This window comes from Alligator sinensis, unplaced genomic scaffold, assembly GCF_000455745.1.
Source record: "Alligator sinensis unplaced genomic scaffold, ASM45574v1 scaffold164_1, whole genome shotgun sequence".
In the NCBI taxonomy this organism is placed as follows: domain Eukaryota; kingdom Metazoa; phylum Chordata; order Crocodylia; family Alligatoridae; genus Alligator; species Alligator sinensis.
This window is the reverse complement of record NW_005843272.1, coordinates 108,125-125,334: the sequence shown is the minus strand read 5'-3', so window position 1 is coordinate 125,334 and position 17,210 is coordinate 108,125. Positions and strand designations below refer to the sequence as shown.

At 54.2% G+C, this 17,210-nt stretch overlaps 1 protein-coding gene across 2 annotated transcripts; it reads right to left on the bottom strand.

The window, feature by feature from the left end:
• Positions 1 to 5,726: 5,726 nt before the first annotated feature.
• GPS1 (G protein pathway suppressor 1) lies at positions 5,727 to 17,199 on the bottom strand. Of its 2 annotated transcripts, XR_003092252.1 has the most exons (14): positions 16,850 to 17,199; positions 14,927 to 15,108; positions 12,206 to 12,370; positions 11,926 to 12,061; positions 11,573 to 11,650; positions 11,009 to 11,069; positions 10,525 to 10,610; positions 10,037 to 10,131; positions 9,093 to 9,198; positions 8,705 to 8,785; positions 7,998 to 8,135; positions 7,513 to 7,647; positions 6,706 to 6,856; positions 5,727 to 6,048 (listed from the first exon to the last, which is right to left on the bottom strand). XR_003092252.1 is itself a non-coding variant. In XM_006038170.3 (13 exons), exons 1-13 carry the CDS (start codon positions 16,925 to 16,927, stop codon positions 6,782 to 6,784), a joined length of 1,416 nt encoding a protein of 471 aa, XP_006038232.1. In that variant the 5' UTR covers positions 16,928 to 17,199; the 3' UTR covers positions 5,727 to 6,781. The 2 variants fall into 2 exon arrangements, 1 of the variants encoding a protein (XP_006038232.1); XM_006038170.3 differs by having other exon boundaries at positions 5,727 to 6,856.
• Between the last annotated feature and the right edge of the window lie 11 nt (positions 17,200 to 17,210).

Genomic DNA, 17,210 nt, shown 5'->3' with positions numbered 1-17,210 from the left:
GAACAGCCTCCTGTGCTGATGGAAATGCGAACAGCTGGACAGACGCAGGTGGCAGCGTCTGGGGGAGGGGGTAGCGAAGTGGCATTGTCAAGGCAAGGAAGCAGCTACATCTAAATGTTGGTTTTGGGCCCCGTGGTGCTTCGGCCTGCACATGGCTGCCTGCCTTAGGCAGGAGTGCACCGTATTGATCAGGGTCCCTGTGTGCAGGTCCGTACACGACCCTGGGCCTCAAAGGCCGAAGAGGCAGAGGACGTGCAGTAGGCAGTAAGACCTAGTCTTACTCAGAAGAAGCAGAGCCAGTGGCAGGTCCGTGGTCACGTACTGACCCTGGGGCAGAGCCAAAACCCAACCCCCTCATTTCCTCACTCCAAGTCCAGTACTTGCCTGCACGACCACCCTCCCACTGTCTGTCCCAGGGAAAGCTGTGGAAGGACAGGGGTGGGGGCATTCACAAGGGGAGGCTCTTCTGCACTGGCAGAGGTAGGTGCTCAGAGCCTGCTGCACACAGTAGGAACCCCCCTCCCCTCAACGTGTGCATCCTGCAGCACCAGTACTCCAGGGAGGGAAAGGTGCCCCGGCTGTCTCTGGTGTACTGCAGAGCTGCACAGCATGGCTGGCCCAGGTGTTACACACACAGGGACTTGCACCATTCAGTTGCCTCCTGACTAAAGACTTAAACCAGATTAAGATGTTTCCTCAAAGCTGGGGCTGCTGGCCAGTTGCCATGCCAGCCTGCCCACGGGCACAGGGAGTGGTGGCATTAAGGCTTCAGCATTAATGCAATGTATGTGGCAGAAAGAGCGAGGTGCCATCACCGCATCCTTTTACAGTGACAACGCTGTGTCCCAAAGCCTCCTAGACCTACTGGGCTGTTGCAGGAAAGATGCTGTGATGGGTGAGACATGCCAGGACCTGGGCTGTGGGTGAAGCAGGTGGTGCTGGGCTCACGAGCAGGCTGCAGTCACCCACAGAACCAGCTAGCACAGCTCTGACACCAAATCCCTTTCCCGATGCCTGGAGGCTTCATGCAGTGGTTGCAAAATGGCCAGTACTAGCCCTCCTGCCGCCATGGCATGGAGCCATCGTGCCATCGGTTCAATGCACTGGTTTAGGGTTCCTGCCCCGCTGGCCTGGCCGAGCAGACTGCGCAGACAGTGCCACCAAGTGGGTTTTAAGGTCACCCGCATCCAAACAGTGTATAGCCTGCCAGCTGGTGGGCAGGGGGAGGGATGGACACGCGCACCCCCCTTCCCCTGCATCACCCATGCTGCTGCAGCATGGGGTGGGGCATGCTCCAGGCTCCCCTTCCACGCCTTTAGCCTGCGGCAGCAGTCAGGTGTAGCAGGGCCTGAGAAGGGGATTGGGGCAGCTATATGGGGAGGAGCCAGCAACTGGAGCACTTTGGGAAGGTTGGGGAAGGGGGTGGGGTGGGGTGCCTGCATCACACGTGCAGGGCAGTGGAAGGGTGCCTGGCTCTCGCTCTGGTGTGGCCCACATGCCCTGCACCCCTCATCCTTCTGCAATCTCTGGTGTGCCCCCCACCCCCTGGGTAGTGTATGGCAGTTGTGCCCTACCCAAGATGCTCAGCAATTCAACAGCGCGGTCTGCAAGCAGCTGTAGGGGGGAGGGCTCAGCACAGGGTCCAGCCACATGCAGTATGACTGTCTCAGTGGAGTAAACACCTGGCACTTGCTGCTGGGTCTTCAGCCCTACTTTCTCTCAGTGCCACCCACTGGCCGAGCAGTGGTAAGGGCATGATGCAGCTGCCAGGGCTTGAGGAAAGGTGAAGGCTTCAGTTTGCATCACAGATGCAAACAGTGCACCGGCACTGAGGCAGCTCCTACACTGGCCTGAGCATGTCAGCTGCTGTGGGGTGGGAGAGGTGGGCTGTGGCTTCAGGGCTTGGTGGCTGCATAAAGGGATCAGGTGTCACAACACCCGAGCCGTGATGAAACCCAAAGCTGGGGTGCCAGTAGCAGGGCAGGGAGCCGAGGAACTAGAATCACAGAGAAGAGGGGCTGGCAGGGACCTGCAGAGGTCACACCTAGTCCAACCCCTGCCTCAGGCGGGATCAGCCTTGTCCAAACCATCCCAGACAATCCATCATCTCAGCACCCCCTGACACTGTCAACCCTGACAACACAGACTGAAAACTCTGACCTGCTGCAGGTAAAGCAGAGGACCACGGCAGCCAGTGTCCTGCTTCTGTGAAACGCTGTCAATATACATGCAGGAAACCCACGGCAGAGGGCCATGCCATGTGCTACTGAGGAAGGCACAACCCCCCACCGTCCATACCAATCTGACCACGGGGTAACATTCCTTCCTGGCCCCAAAGATGTCTGACTGAGCGAAGGGGCAAGGCCCTCTCGCCAGGAACGTCCAGCTTTGGTCCCAGCAGGAGTATTGGCACAGCCCCATGCCCAGCCTGAGCTGCAGCCAGCACCCAGTGCCTCTAAGGGAGTCTTAAAAACACCCTGATGCATATAGTAGAAAGCCAGGGTAGGGGCCGGGGTAAGGGCAACCAGCAAGCCCACAAGCATGGGAAATACCCGTAATAGAACAAGCACTGCTATGCCTAACCCCTCCCGGAACAGTGGTTGTTTAACCACTTCCTGAAGACCTCCAGTAACGGAGAGTCTGCACCTTCCCTGGCATCTGTTCCACTACCTCACCGCGCTAACAGCAAAGAATTTTTTCCAGCTATCCACTCTAAATTTATGTTGCTGTAACTTCAAGTCATTGGTCCATGTCCTTCTCTCTGCAGCAAGAGAAAAAGGTGCTTTCCCTCTTCTCTATGGCAGCCCTGCAAGTATTTGAAGACTGCTGGTATGTCCCATCTTAAGCATCTTTTCTGCAAGCTGAATATGCCCAGCTCCGCCAGCCTCTCCTATGCACATCTAGTATGGAAACGATCAGTTCATGCCCAGAAACTAGACCCAGTTCTAAACGACAGCTGCCGGGAAGCATGTCTAAAGCCAACACCAATGATCGCCTGTACTTGCTGGCTGGCATTGCACCACCTGATATCAGAAAGGCAGGAAGTCAGAAAGAAAGATCACGGCAGATGGAAGACCCCAGTCATCCACTCTATGATCACACTGAAGTAACTAAATGGCTTAACACACAGAAGACCAGGGCTGCGCTGCTGGACACGGGGACTGACAGAGTGACTGAGGTTATGGAAGGAAAGACTGTCCAGTCAGATGCTCTGAAATGGACCTGAAGCCCCAGGAGAGCCTTCCCCAAAGGGCTGATCTAGACGGGCAAACATGGCAATGCCCAAAACACTGCACATGCAAATGGGAAGATAACAAACAAGTATGATCAAATGGGGCTGCTCTCATGACACAAATGTATGAGTACGGTGAAGTGCAGACTACAAAGACGCTGCTCATTTGCCAGCTCCTTGGTGAGATCTGTACAAAGGGCGTCCTTGTTGCAGCAACGGAATGAGCCAGTGCTGGTCATAAACGAGATGTTTTTCCAGAACCATGCGCAAGGACATGAGAAGCAGTAGTCTCTCCTTATATGACTTGCCTTCCAACCCTCGAGCATCTTTGTTACTCTGGACCCTCTCTAACTTCTTCACGTTCTTTTCAAAATGTGGAGCCCAGAACTGCATCCAGATGTGGAGCCCAGTATCCAGATGAGCCCTGACTACGATCCCCTCCCAGTCTGGCCCCTCATACTTCTGTTGATGCAGCCCAGAATCACATTCACCTTCTGTGCAGCTGCATCACACTGCAGACTCCTAGCGAGTCTGATCTACCAAGACACCCAAGATCTTTTCCATAGAGCTGCCATGCAGCCAGGTGCACCCACTTTATAGTTGGGTTTTGGATTATTCCTCTTGCAGCACACCACCTTGCACTTGTCCATAGTGGACTGCATCCTGTTAGTTCCAGGCCAGCTTTCCAATCTGTCATGATCCTTCTGAAATGCACTCACATCCTCCAACGTGTTCACAATCCTTTCCAGTTTCACATTATCTACAAGCTTGCTCAAGAAGCTTTCTGTGCCAGCATCCAAATCATTATGTCCTGCCTGGTAATTACATGAAGGGGCCATTACCTCCATTTCTTCACAACCACTAGCTGTGACTCAACAAGCTGTTATGCCATAGGTACATGCCAAGCCATTTGCCACTTGTCCTGGGCACACCTGTACCTGCTTTCACTCCAGGGTAACACCTTAATTATCACTTTTGCCTTTGGTCACAACACTGCATGAGGACACAGCAAGCCTTGGCCCCATCTTGCCTTTGGCACAGCCCTGACTGAGGTCAACCACTCTCTTCCCTACAGCCACTGAACCCCGAGTACTGCAGTTTTCTACTCATTCAAGGCTGATCTAACCAGAAGCTGCAGAACACTGAACTGAAGTCACAGCAGGCAGCTGGTGGCCCCTTAACTCCCAGACCAGAGAGTACCTGGACCAGGTCTGAGAACAGAAATAAATGGTGCATCCATAATGAGTGCCCACTTCTCCTTCCCCAGTCACTGTCAAAGGATGGTGCACCCCGTGTCCCGCTAAGCCAGCCACAGCCAGGTGCAGGGACAAACTACAGGGAATGAGACAGCAGCATGGCCCCACATCACTCCTGTAGTCTCACCCTCTGCTTTGCAGGGGGCATGGACCAGTAGGAACCTTCCCCAGAAGGGGTCAAGGTCCTAGAGCTCCCTGGGCAGAGCTGGCTCCTGCCATCCCTAGGAGCAGCTACACTGTTCTTCAAGGGACTTCCCACACTACTTGTCTGACATCAGACACCAGCTGCAGGGGCCTCTGCTCACCTTGACATGGAACGTACAAGGCACCGCTAGTTGGCTGCAGCTGCCCAGAGGATAGAGAAGCTTGGATGGGGACAGCAGTGTTGAGGTGCTACAGAGGGTGCAGGAAGCCTCAGGACCAGCACAGCCCATGGGCACAGGCTAGGGAAAAAGAGGATCAAGCCACCCTCTCCCTCACTCACTGAAGCCTCTGCTCCAAAGACCACGGCCAAAGGGAGCAAGCTATGCAGCAAGACACTGCCGCCCACCACTAGCTGGACAAATCAAGCAGCAACACTGGGGAAGTCTCGACTAATGCCCAGAAGACCCTCATACTAGTGCCAACTCCCACACAGCACCAAGGAGGGGGGGCATCCTGTCCTGGCCTGTCCAGCAGACATTACGCTTGCTACATGCGGTCTCAAGAAGGGAGGAGCAGCCCTTGAGCGAGAGACAGCTGAAAGGAAGAATCCTCTCAGAGGGAAATGGGAAGCACATCACAAAAGGCCTGGCAGGTGCTCTTGTCCCAGCCTGCTCTTTACACAACCACTGCTTTGCCTGCAGGCATCTGAAGCGGAGGGAGCCCCTCAGCTCAGCAGCCTCCCAGAGCCCTCACCCAGGCCAATGCAACATCATAGTAGTTTCACAGTAGCCAGGGTCAGGAGGGACCTGATCAGATCATCTAGCCTGACCCCCTGCCACAGGCAGGAATGAATGTTGGGTTCACAAGACCCCAGCCAGGTGATCGTCCAACCTTCTCTTGAATTTTCCCAAGGTAGGGGCGAAGACCACTTCCCTTGGAGAGGGCGATACTCCCCATGGCCCCAAGCATCTCCAGGCAGATGAGAGGTGCCAGCTGCAGCCTCAGCAGCACCAAGGCCAGTGGAATGACAGATAATTCAGACCGATATCTAAAGAACAACTGCACCACAACACATCACACAGGGCTGCGAGCAGCTCGGTTCTGCTGTTTAATGCACTAGAGAACTTGTTTAAACCCAAACCAGCATGAACAGGGACATCTGCAGGAAGCTGAGGGACGTGCAGAGTCTGGAACCACGTTATCAGCTTCGTTCTATGGGGCTGCACCAACGCAAGGCAGAACTAACTGCAGAACATCCACGCACAAGGGGACACGATGCATCTGAAGTGCAGACATATGGCTGACTCCTTTCAGCTTCTGCCCAGGGAGGCTGTGCCATTTCTATGCCATTTAGCCACGCTGCCAGCTTTCCCTGGCGCACAGGAGCAGGAAACCACTGTACAGGGGGCAGTAAAACTGGCCAAGCAACAGCAATTGCCCAAGATGCAGACACTGCCATGGGGCAGAATCTTCACCAGCAGTGGCAGGTAGCAAGGAGGGGGGACAAAGGAAGCAGATCTTTGAAAAAAGACAGGCTAAACTGAAAGAGGCTGGGCCCAGGGGTAAGGGAGACAGCCTGCACCCAGTGCCTCTGAGGGTCTGGGCATGGTGCCCATCTTTCAAGGGCGGTGCGGAGCCCTAGTGTGTACCTCCTGCAGAAAGCTCCCGTCCAGCTGCCCTCTGGGTCACCCAGTGAAAACGCAGCACTCTGAGGGCTTCTCTGAAGTAAAGGGGAAGCACTGCACAGCTCAGGAAACAAGGCAAAGCTCCAGGGTAGAGAAACCCCTCTGTAGCCTGCCTGTGCACCCGATTCAGGAAAGCTCCCACAGCAACTGAAGGGACCAAAAAAAATCAGCACTTGTCTGAATAACCTGCACTTTCTGGGGCTGTGTGTAGGGGAATGGGGCAGATGTGCTACCAGCACTGACGTGAGAACCAGTTCCAGGGGTGCTGCATTTAGTGGGAGCTTCTCTTCTAAAGGAATTAAGTTAATTGGGGTATCAATGTTAGCCACCACCAGCCCTGGCCCCACCCCACCCAGGGGAGGGAGTGAGTCAGGGATAGTCTGTGAACCTCAGCAGTTTGTGGTCAGGCTGTAGGACATGCAGTCCTGGGTGGGGATCGGCTCCTGGGACAGCCCACGAAGGCTTCACATGTTGGTGCTCATTCGCGACTGGCTGTTAGCTGGCGTGAGCTCCCCTTGGCTGCCTTCCCTTGGAGGAGACTGCAATCAGAACAAACAGAACACCCTGGTCAGGGTGGAATCCCAACAGCCCTGCAGCACGGCGCCCAGCGCAGAGCGCTCCCAGCAAGGAGGCAGAGGGCAATGGGGTGAGGATGCCCGGGGCTCATCCCTCCCTAAGAGGAAGGCAGCTCATGCTGCCCAAGCTCTCAGAACACAGCTCCTTTTGTCACCTGCAAACAGAGGAAGCTTGAGCCAATTTTCTGGCCACTGATCACTCGCAGCATCTTGTATGTAACTTAAGGGGCTGCGGCAAACTACAGCTAGAGAGCCTCAGACGCCCAACCCAGCCGTCAATGGTGGCTAGCCCTGGACATCCGGGTGACACATGCTACCCACATGCAGAGAGAACCTGTAAACTCCCCAGGGCCACGCTGGTGGGGACAACCCAATGCAGAGGGAATTCAGCACAAAAACTGAACCAGACCTGGCCCAGCTGCCTGGAACGAGCAATCAGCACCCACCCCAGTTATGAGCCGCGGCCTCTGGTCAGCCTAGTAGGCTCAGTGGATGTCCCTGCTCTCTGCACAAGATGCCAATATGAGCCTGCACTCATGTGAACCCAGTGGTCCCTATTCCCCCAAGGGTGCAGTTCAGCAGCAGTTACTGTTCTGTGCCAGTCAGAGCCCTCTGCTCACCTTGACATGGATCTGGTTGCGCAGAACAGCTGCCCGCAGGATCATGGCTTTGGCACGGCGCTGGAACTCCTTGCCCATTAGCAAGGACTTCTCAAAGGTGGTGCTGCGCTGGTCGACATCCCGAGCATAGAGTATCTGGAACCCACAAGGAGGCTCGACTCAGCAGGAGCCTCTTCTACGCTGCAGATCTAAGGCTGAACCACCTCTCAGGATCAGGCCCACTCGAAAGCAGCCAGGCTAATTGCTGCTCACTACAACAAATGCAGCTCCAGTCTCCCAGGAACAGAAATGGACAGGGGGATGCAGACTGTTGCGCCAGGGCCTCTTCAGTGAAGAGCAAAGTCCCTTTTTTTTAAAACCAGGATGGCATTTCAGCAGAGGCGACCAAAGACTTGTAACCCTGTGTCCCAAGCCAGCTGCTCGCCTGAGACCATAACTGGCACTCCGGCCCTGCTGCAGACAAACGTGGCCTACGGGACACTCACCTTGCTGTGTGAGTCTATTCTGGCATTGATCAGCCCCTCCAGGATCAGCTGGGTCAGCTCATCCTCCAAAGCAGCCACAGTGGTGTTGAATGCAGTGGCCATCTTGCGCATGTCTGCAGACACGTAGGGGCTGAAATACTAGGGGCAAGAAAACACTCAGTTTCCAAGTGGACATGCCCTTGCCTCCACCCCCAGCCCTCTAACACTGGGGAGGAAGGAACCAGTCCTGGACCAGAGGGACACTAAGGACTGTCAGCTTGGGGCGCCACATCTTAAAACGGATGTAGAGAAATAGGAGCAACAAAGATGAGATGAGGGTGGGAATACAGAAGTCACAGCGGCAAGGATGAAGGGAGTAGGATGTGCAGCTTGGAGAGAAGAGACATGATATCAGTTTTCTAATAGAGAAAAGGGAGCAGGCTGGTCCACTTTGCTGCAGAGGGCAGGACAGCACGCCACAGGCACCTGCTGCACACGACAAATTTAGATACAAATCTCTAGGAGCAAGTCCTCTCAGCAGGCCAGTGCCCAAGGAAGTGGTGGAACCTCCTTTCTTAGAGACGCTGAGGCTAAGGCTCGGCAGGTATTTGTCTGGGACAGCTGAAGAACAGCAAATCTCCTGCCAGGGGCTGGACCAGCTGACCCTGGAGGGTCTCCCTGGATTTCACTTCTGACCTTTCTCCAGCTCAGCGGCAGGGAGCAGTTACCTGGATAAGGGCACGATTTCGGATCTGCGTGTACAGCGTCCGGACGTGAGGTGCCAGGTACATGTCCAGCAGAAGGTTATCCTGTGCAGAAGGAGCAGAGCCTTATGAATGGGGGAAGCCAGTAGAAGGGAAAAAAACTGACTACCAAGCCACGTGAAGACTATGAAATGGGAACCGGAGGACTAGCAACATGCCAGTGCGACCAGGAACGTGGCTGGAAGGATCAGCTGGTTATGGCCTTTTCTGACTGTCATTTTCACTCCTGCCTGCAAGCAAGAGACAGAGTGGAAGAGCCAACTGGGACACACCCACCACTCTGAACACCCAGCGATTCCCTCCCAGCTGGCGTGGGGCTGCCAGCCCCTGCTCCCCGCTTCTTCAGACGCACCTTCATCTCGTCCAGCATCTTCAGGCAAGAGGCATACTTGGATTCGTAAAACTTGAAGATGATGTCACGCACTTGAGGCTCCAGCTCCAGGAATAGTTTAAAAGAGCTGCAGATACACACGGCAGTACTCAGACCTGGAGGTCCCACTGAGATGTCCTGCCCCACTTCCACACCCCTTCCTGCCCCGCATGTTCTCACTGTACTGTGATGCAGCAAGCGTTAGCACTAGGCACCTGGGCTGGGGGGGCATAGCCCCCAGAAAGCAGCATGGGGCCAGTTATGGTTGAGATGCCTCTGTCTGCACTGCCTGCTAGCTACATTCAGCCTCCTTTTCAGGAGCACCCTTGGCTGAGCAGGCAGGCTCAGCATAGAGCTGTCCAGGAGGACAGAGCCCAGGACCCCAGGGGAAACTGCTGATGGTGCCTGACCTCACTGGAAGTCTAGCCTCAGGAATCCCTATCACTAATCTCTGCACACGCCAGGCCTCTCCCTGCACTGCTGACAACGAAGACAGGAGGGGCAAGAGTGACGCAGTTCCCCCATCCCTGAGCCAGATGAATGCACCCATAGCACAGAGGGGGCAAAGAGAGTCAGGAGTAGGGCAGCAGGTAATTCTGCAACTGGGGAGAGTATCTAGAATTAAGATAAGCTTTGGAGAGGCATTAAGAGCTTGGCTCAATCTCAAAATCCTCACACCTGATAGCAAAGAGCCTACCTGCTACTGCTGCAGAGAGGAGACCAGTCCACACAGACCAAGGCTCTGATCTGCTCTGGCTGTTCCCACCTAAACTCCTGCCCTTTTAACAGAGAACCCAGCTAACATCAAAGGTTTGGATGCCTAATGGGTCAAGGAATGGGCACCTCAGCTGGCTCCTGTCCTGCAGAGCCAAGCCCCAGTGTCCAGATCTGCCCACCCCCCAAACTCTACCGAGGACACTGCCCACCTGCTGGAGATGACGTTGCGCTGAAGCTCCTGACGGTCAAAGGTGGCCAGTGCGCAGAGGCCACCATACACAGCTACATTGCTAGGAGACAACAGCTGAAGAGAGAGCCAAACTAATAAGTCATCAGGGCACTGCTACCTGGCTCCAGGCAGGGGCTGGGGAGGAAGGTGTGGGCACGCTGGGTCTGCCTCCCAAACTCCGTGTCTACAGGGCTGGCTTGCCAAATGCAAAGAGACCAAGTACCAATATGGACATGCCCTAGGTCAGTTCCCTGCCCCGGAAGATGTCCCATGCAGCTTTGGACAAGTCATTAGCATTAGCCTTCCTGGGCCTCAGCTTCCTCTGTGCACAGGGATAACTACCATCACCCCAGACAGCGGGGCAGCACCACAAAAGAGAGAGACACTGAAAACTGAGCGGCCCATACATATCTCTGAAAAGACACAGCAGCCCTGGGACCCTTGCACCCACCTCTCCACAGTCCTTACCTCTGGAAAGTCACAGTGGTCAAATGAGGCCAACAAGAAGCACTTCGCTGCCTGTTTGTATTTCCGAGCTGCTAGTTCAGCCAAGCCTAAGAACAGACAGAGTCAGGTCTCTGTTCCCAAGAACACACGCTAGCTGGGGCACAAGCAACAAGTTTAGGGAAACAGAGGGGGCATGGGGTCACTAGGGCCCGCATAGCTTCAGGGAAGCACAGCCTGTGCCAGGTCAGCATACAGTAACCAGAGATGGAAGAATCACAGCATGGCCCCTTATGGGGGGAGGGGGAGCCTCTGGGTGGGAGAAGAAAGGGCTGGAGCCAGCACAAGGGAGTTCCATCACCGCCCTGGCTCCCAGTTCCTGCTAGGAGAGCGTGCAGTGCGAGGAGTCAGTGGGGACACCGAGTACTCCCCGACGTCCCTACTCTGGACCTCTCTAGTGGGACGGGCAGCAGCCCAGGGCATCCCAGGGGCTGTGGCGCTCCCTCACCTGCCGCACACTTCAGTTTGGTCAGGATTGCCTGCGTCTGGCTGTCTCTTTCTCCTCGTTGCTGTTGGGTGAAAAGAGCATCAGTAAGTGCCCAGCTCAGGCCCCAACCCAGAACCTTCCTTTGGGGGGAGGACAACAAACAGCTCTGAGGGCTGCCATGGTGATGTTCAAGTGCAGTCATGAGTGCAGGAAGGCAGGGGACAGTCTCACGAGGGAACCAGCTTTGCTGACCCCTTGGTAGGATCACGCTCACTGAATGTCCTTTATGGCTTCCACCTGGTGTCCACCCTTAGCAAGTAGTACAGTGGGCTCCTGCACCACTCAGTGAGGGCCAAAAGGTCCCAGACCTGTGTTGCTACAGAGGCAGGAGGGCCAGAGGGAGCAGGCACCAGGCTGCGGGGCAGCACCAAGCTCCCAGTCAGATGGGCCCTGCTCTGGGAAGGAAAGGGTAGGGGGAGCGAGCAGATGCAGTACAGAGAAAGGGGTGGTCAAGGCAGGAGGGCCCTGCCCAGGGTGGGGAGCAGAGGGAACGTGCCAAGGACAGGCCGAGACAGATGCTCTTACCTCTGCAATCTCCGGCGTGGACTCCGCCTTGCTCACATAGCTCAGGACGTGCGACCAGTTCTGGAGGTAAACGCTGACCTGCCCGAGCACAGGGAGCGGTAGGGTTGCGAGCCACTGATGCCACCTGCTGGCCACACTGGGCCGTGGCAGGCAGGGCACACGGGACTGCAGCCTGCACAGCTCCGCGCTGGACACGCTCCCACCCCCAGCTCAGCGACCGCAGGGCACGCTCCCCATGGGCCTCTCCCTCCCCCAGGTCAGCGACCACAGGACACACCGCCCCCGCCCGCCCCCAGGGCACGCTCCCCATGGGCCTCTCCCTCCCTCAGGTCAGGGACTGCAGGACTCCCTACCTTGATAACATTGAGGCACATGTTAATCACATGCTTCGCACTGGTGCAATAGTCACGGGCTCTCGAATAGCACTTAAGGGCATTGCTGAGGTCTCCACAGTCGAGGTAGTGATCACCCAGGTCATCGTGGCCTCTCCTGGAGAAGAGGATTAAGAGCAGAACCGTATGCTTGGGCGGGGAAACTCTGATAAGTGCAGGGCTCCCTGAGACGAGCTCATGCCACCTGACCCATCTCAGCCACCCATGAGCCTGGGTCAGAGGAACCCGCTCTTTTCCTCACCTGATGCTCTCCTTGATCGAGTTTCCCTTGTAGTTCTTCAGGTCAGTGTCCAGCTTTTCCAGTTTGAGAAGGGCTTTCTTGCGCGTGGCCTCAACCCAGGCAGTATCAAGCGGAGGGGGCTCAATCCCACCATCCGGGACCGCGTCAGGGGTGTTCTGCAGTTCTCTGAAGGGGAGGACACAGCCTAAGCCAGGCAGGTCAGCTGCAAGCTCCTCCAGACAGGGCTGCTGCTTGCGTGACACAGCTGCCCAGGCACACAGCCCCATGTCCGCCCCCCCCCCAACACAAGGGGAAAAGAAAGGGGTATGATCAGCTGTGCAAGTTCTGCCTCCTGAGCAGCTCGAACACTGCCTGGTTTACTGTTGCAACTGGCTACAAACCCTCTTCCTCACCTTCGCAGGACTCCGATGAATGACCAGGCTCCTGGTGGGCTGGAAAACAAGCAGCTCACTCCATGGGGCTCAAGGGACAGAGGGTCACTAATGGTGCTGGGAGCAACTATCCCATTGCATCAACCATGGAGCAGTCAATAAACCCCCTTGCAAGCTCCTCCATGTGGCTCACAGCAGGCACACGGTCCAGTGCCCTGCTCCCTTCCCAAGTCATTCTGACCAGCTACACTGCCGGGACTTGATGCCAAGGCTGAAGAAGGGAATCCACAGTACCCTAAGCTCTAACAAAGGGCACACAGCACAGCCATGAAAGGGACAACACACGATTCAGCTCAGAATTTCCTGCTTGAGCTGAATCCCTTGTCTAGGCCACAGGCACGGTCAGTAACTGGAACACAATGGCAAGGGTAGACTCTGGACCTCACATAAACCTGAATTATGACAGCACGTATTTAAGCTTGCATTTAGCTGTAAGTAAGAGCCTGGGAAAACAGAGGAAGCATTTGTTAATCCAGACCACTAATATTAGGCTAGGCCAAGTGTGAATACTTGGTTTTACAGTGCTTGGTACAGTTAAAAGTAACACCTGATACGTTGGCTTCTGATAAGAAAGGCTGAATTGTATGGAGTCAGCCAGAAACCTGCTGCAAGAATGCATCTGTCAGCTGAATGTGGCAGGGCAGAGATGTGGGAGCACTTATTGCCAGCCTTAACCATTTGCAAGAGGCCTCTGTCAAGCTACAGACTCAAGCAGGAGGCTCCCAAGCCCATTTCTGAGAAACTGCAGAGTGACTCTTCGCAGACCTGACACCTGGCCCAGTCATTAAAGTACCGAAAGCAATTCACATGTCCAGCTCAACCAGATCCAAGTAAACGAAACACACGGCTGAAAGACGACGTTATAAAAGAAAGCCCTACATTAGAAAATCCATATATACTGGTAATAGTGACTGATGTAAACCAATGTACCAGACACAGTTTTTCTGTAACAGAGATATTTGTGGTAAGGTTCTTAGATAAGCTGTAAGAACAAAGCAGCCTTGTCAGAAGACCATAAACCAGGATAAGAAGGAAACAGAACGGTGGCAACGTTCCACGAAGGAAGCAGGGTACTCTCCCTCTCCAGAAAAGGAGCTGGCCGTAGAACACGAATTCCAACTACCCAACACTTTCAAAGTCCGTGAGAGAACCGGGCTAGGCTAGTTCCACAGTTTCACTAAAATTCAGAGATTGTGAATAAAACCCATTAGAGATTGTTCATTAAAATGTCAGAACAAGCCACCTATGTCATGTAGGATATAGACCAAAAGAAAGAAAAAGAACTCTGAAAATTCAAGACACACTAGACAGTTTGTGCATCACTTCTGTCCTGAGGTCTTCTCAGCTGGTATGGGTGAGAGTCTCTCTTGTGCTGTTTTGGGTCACCAGACGGGCATTGGAATAAATGTTTGTTCTTGTGCTTTTGGGGTGTAACAGTAAAAGGTCAGGCTGTAGCACCTTGTCTTTTGCCTCTTTTGTAACTGAGTGGTGATAATTAAAGGAACTGTAACTGTACCTTAATTTGTGCCTAAAGGGCCCTCAGGGAAAATGGAGCTGTACCTTAATTGTGTAACTAAGCTTCCAAAAGAGGCTCTAATCACAGATGGGCTGCAATCCTGTTTCTCTAAAGGCTGCACAGTCCCAAGTTTTTGGTAATGCCTTCTGCTGACATTTCATTTCAGATGAACTATGTCTACTGTGGTTTAACCAGTGCCAAGAAACCACACCTGATCCAGCCATTTCCTTCCAAGCACATGCAAAACCAGTAAGCCTCAACACATTGCCATGCACGGCACAACCATCCCAGCCCAGGACAAAATGCTCTCAGTGAAGATTAGTCAAGAACCCAGCAAACATGCATTTTAACTAGAGACTGAGACAGAAACTGTGGATCAAATATGAGACAGACCACAGCCACATGCAAATGGAGTCTTGCTATGGGGCCTTGGCTAAGCAGAGAAGCAAACATTTAGCAGGTTTTTAGGCCAACAGGAAGTGTGAGCCCCTGGAAGAAACTGGATTGGGTTCCCTAGGACGGAGACCACTCTGTACACAACAGGAACTTGAGAGCAGCACCCATGCATAACCATCACTAGCCCCAAGTAATGGTCACAGGCTAAGAAAACAGACCCTTCTGCATGTCTGAATCCCTGCTAGGGGCAAGTTCAGTTTAGCAGAGCCCCAGGACAAACTCCTGTCTGACTGACACAGGAGCATGCTGACAGCCTGCACAGAGGTTTCCCTGTCCACACATGCTTGTCTGGTCAAAGCACCTGCCCCTGCCGCGTACCTGGTGGCCTCCGACAGTTTTCGATGGATTTCTTCATAAACATCAACATTGAAAGTTCTTTGGACGAAGGACAGTGCCATCTTGAGGGCTTCCACCCGGAGCTGGGGGCAGTGGTCAGCGATGAACTGCAGGCGCTCAATCCGCATCAGGCCACTGTAACTGGAGGCGTACTGCTCCAGATCCTGTGAACAAACCCAGCCCATGGGAAGGAATGGTGTCGGTACCCCACAGCCACACCTTGTCAAGAACTGAGGACAGGAACTCTCATTCCTGCCTCCCTCACCATTCGAGTCCATTCGCTAGGGTGCCATGTGCCTCACCATAACTCAGGGTTTACCACAGGCCCAGCTACTGGCCCCACCTATTGCTAAGGGTGCCTGATGCTTCTCATGTTAAGAGTCTGCTGCCAGTTGTTAGTAACTTTACCTGACTGTAACCATTCAGACTCACAGTCCAGGGAGGACTGTCTCAGGCTCAGATTTTTGGCAAATGTCAGCCTTTTCCAAGAATAAGAGGAAGCAAAAATCCACGAACACATGCTACTATTCCAGCAGGGGCCTTGCCTGATCCAGCACACCGGATGGACTCACTCTGGGGATGAATGGGATTGTGTTTAGTGGCAATTTGTCTGAAGAATTCCTGCTTCATGTCCTGCAGAGGCTACAAGGGATGTAGGAAAGTAGGCAGGGGTACTGCAGAAAGGAAAAGGAGGTTTTTGTGCCAAGTTCCTGGGTGGTGCTGGGCAAATCACTTAAAAGTATAATTTTTTGGCTAGTGATCTCATTTTCTGGATGCCTGACTTGAGACCCAGGGATCTGATCTGCAGAAAAGCCACAAGCTCGCAGTTGGAACTGAAACCCAAGAGCTGTTTTGAACATGAAGAGCTCTGAGAAATCAAGTGCTAAGTATCTCAAAATGGGTACTCAAAATTAGCAAGCACTTTTGAACTTACTTGCCCAGCCATGCCTCGCTCCCTGTCCATAAAAGGGAGACAACACCCCTCATCTTACAGGGGTGTTGTGTGAAGCAGATTCTAAAGTGATGAGCCCACAGGTAAAGCCCGTGGAGAAATTAACACTGTTGTCTTCAGAACAGCGTTTGAACATTACAAAACAAATAAGGTACAGGACCAGAGACAGAATACTGTACAGAAACTCACAACCTGAGCAACTCCTATGCTATGCAGTCAGAGAGGCAGGGGCTCTGTGAAAACAACAGTCCATGATAGTGCAATTGCACATGAATGGGGGGTGCAAATTAAGGTTGCACATACAAGCTTACTTCTAGCTTTTCCTCCCCTATGAGTGGTTTACAGTGGTGCTCTGTTAAGAAAGCAGCTGTGCGTGTCATGTACGTCTTGTCGTCACTCATTATTAATTTCTCCAAAGACGGGGCTCGGGCGACCGTTCTTCATTCTCGTGAAGCTGGTCAGTGGTCAGGGGCTCACAAGGGAAACGGTTGCTAAAGGCACCAGTACCATTCATACGGCCAGATCGCAGCATCCTGCCTACTAACGGAGAGCTCTGCTCTTTGGAAGTTCCGGCCAATCTCATCCTGGAAGCTTCAGACCCACAATTAAGGATCCCAGTGAATGGGATCCTTAGTGAAATTCAATGTAACAATCCATATTAAGAGAGAGCACCCTCCCCAACAAAAAACCCACGTCTGGGTATCAGAGGGTCCGCTGACCCACCGGAGAAGGTGCTCACAACATGCTGCCCACCCTCGGCCAAGGCTGGTGCAGGAGAAGAGGCTCTGGGCCAGCTCGCTGGTCACTCCCACCCGCCACCTTCCACAGGACACGCGCTGCCGATCTGCGGCTTCGAGATTTACAAGCGGTGAATGAGGAAAGAGTCCTTTAAAGACACTGCCGAGGAGGCAGCCCTGGACAAGCGGTGCCATCCCTCTACCCCCCACACCTACCAGAGTGGGGTTCTCCACCACGTAGTTGATGTCGGGCGCATTCTGCTGGTCCTCCTGGGGATCCACATCAATCTGCATGGGCTCCACTGCACCCTGCGGCAACAAAGCGCGGTGTCAGCTGCAGCTCGCTCGCAGCCCTGCAGGGAACACGCCCTGCGCCCCCGCCGGGCTTGACCCACAGAGACGCCGCTTCGCTGCAGCACAGAGGAGACGCTGCTCGGAGGACTGTCCCGTGCCAGATACCCCAGCACTTCCCTCCAGAGCGGAGGTCTCCTCAGAGCACGTAGTGGGGCTGCCTGCACTTCGCAGCGCTCCCGTCCTTGCCGGCGAGGGCAAGCAGCGCCCTCCGGCTGGCGGCGCA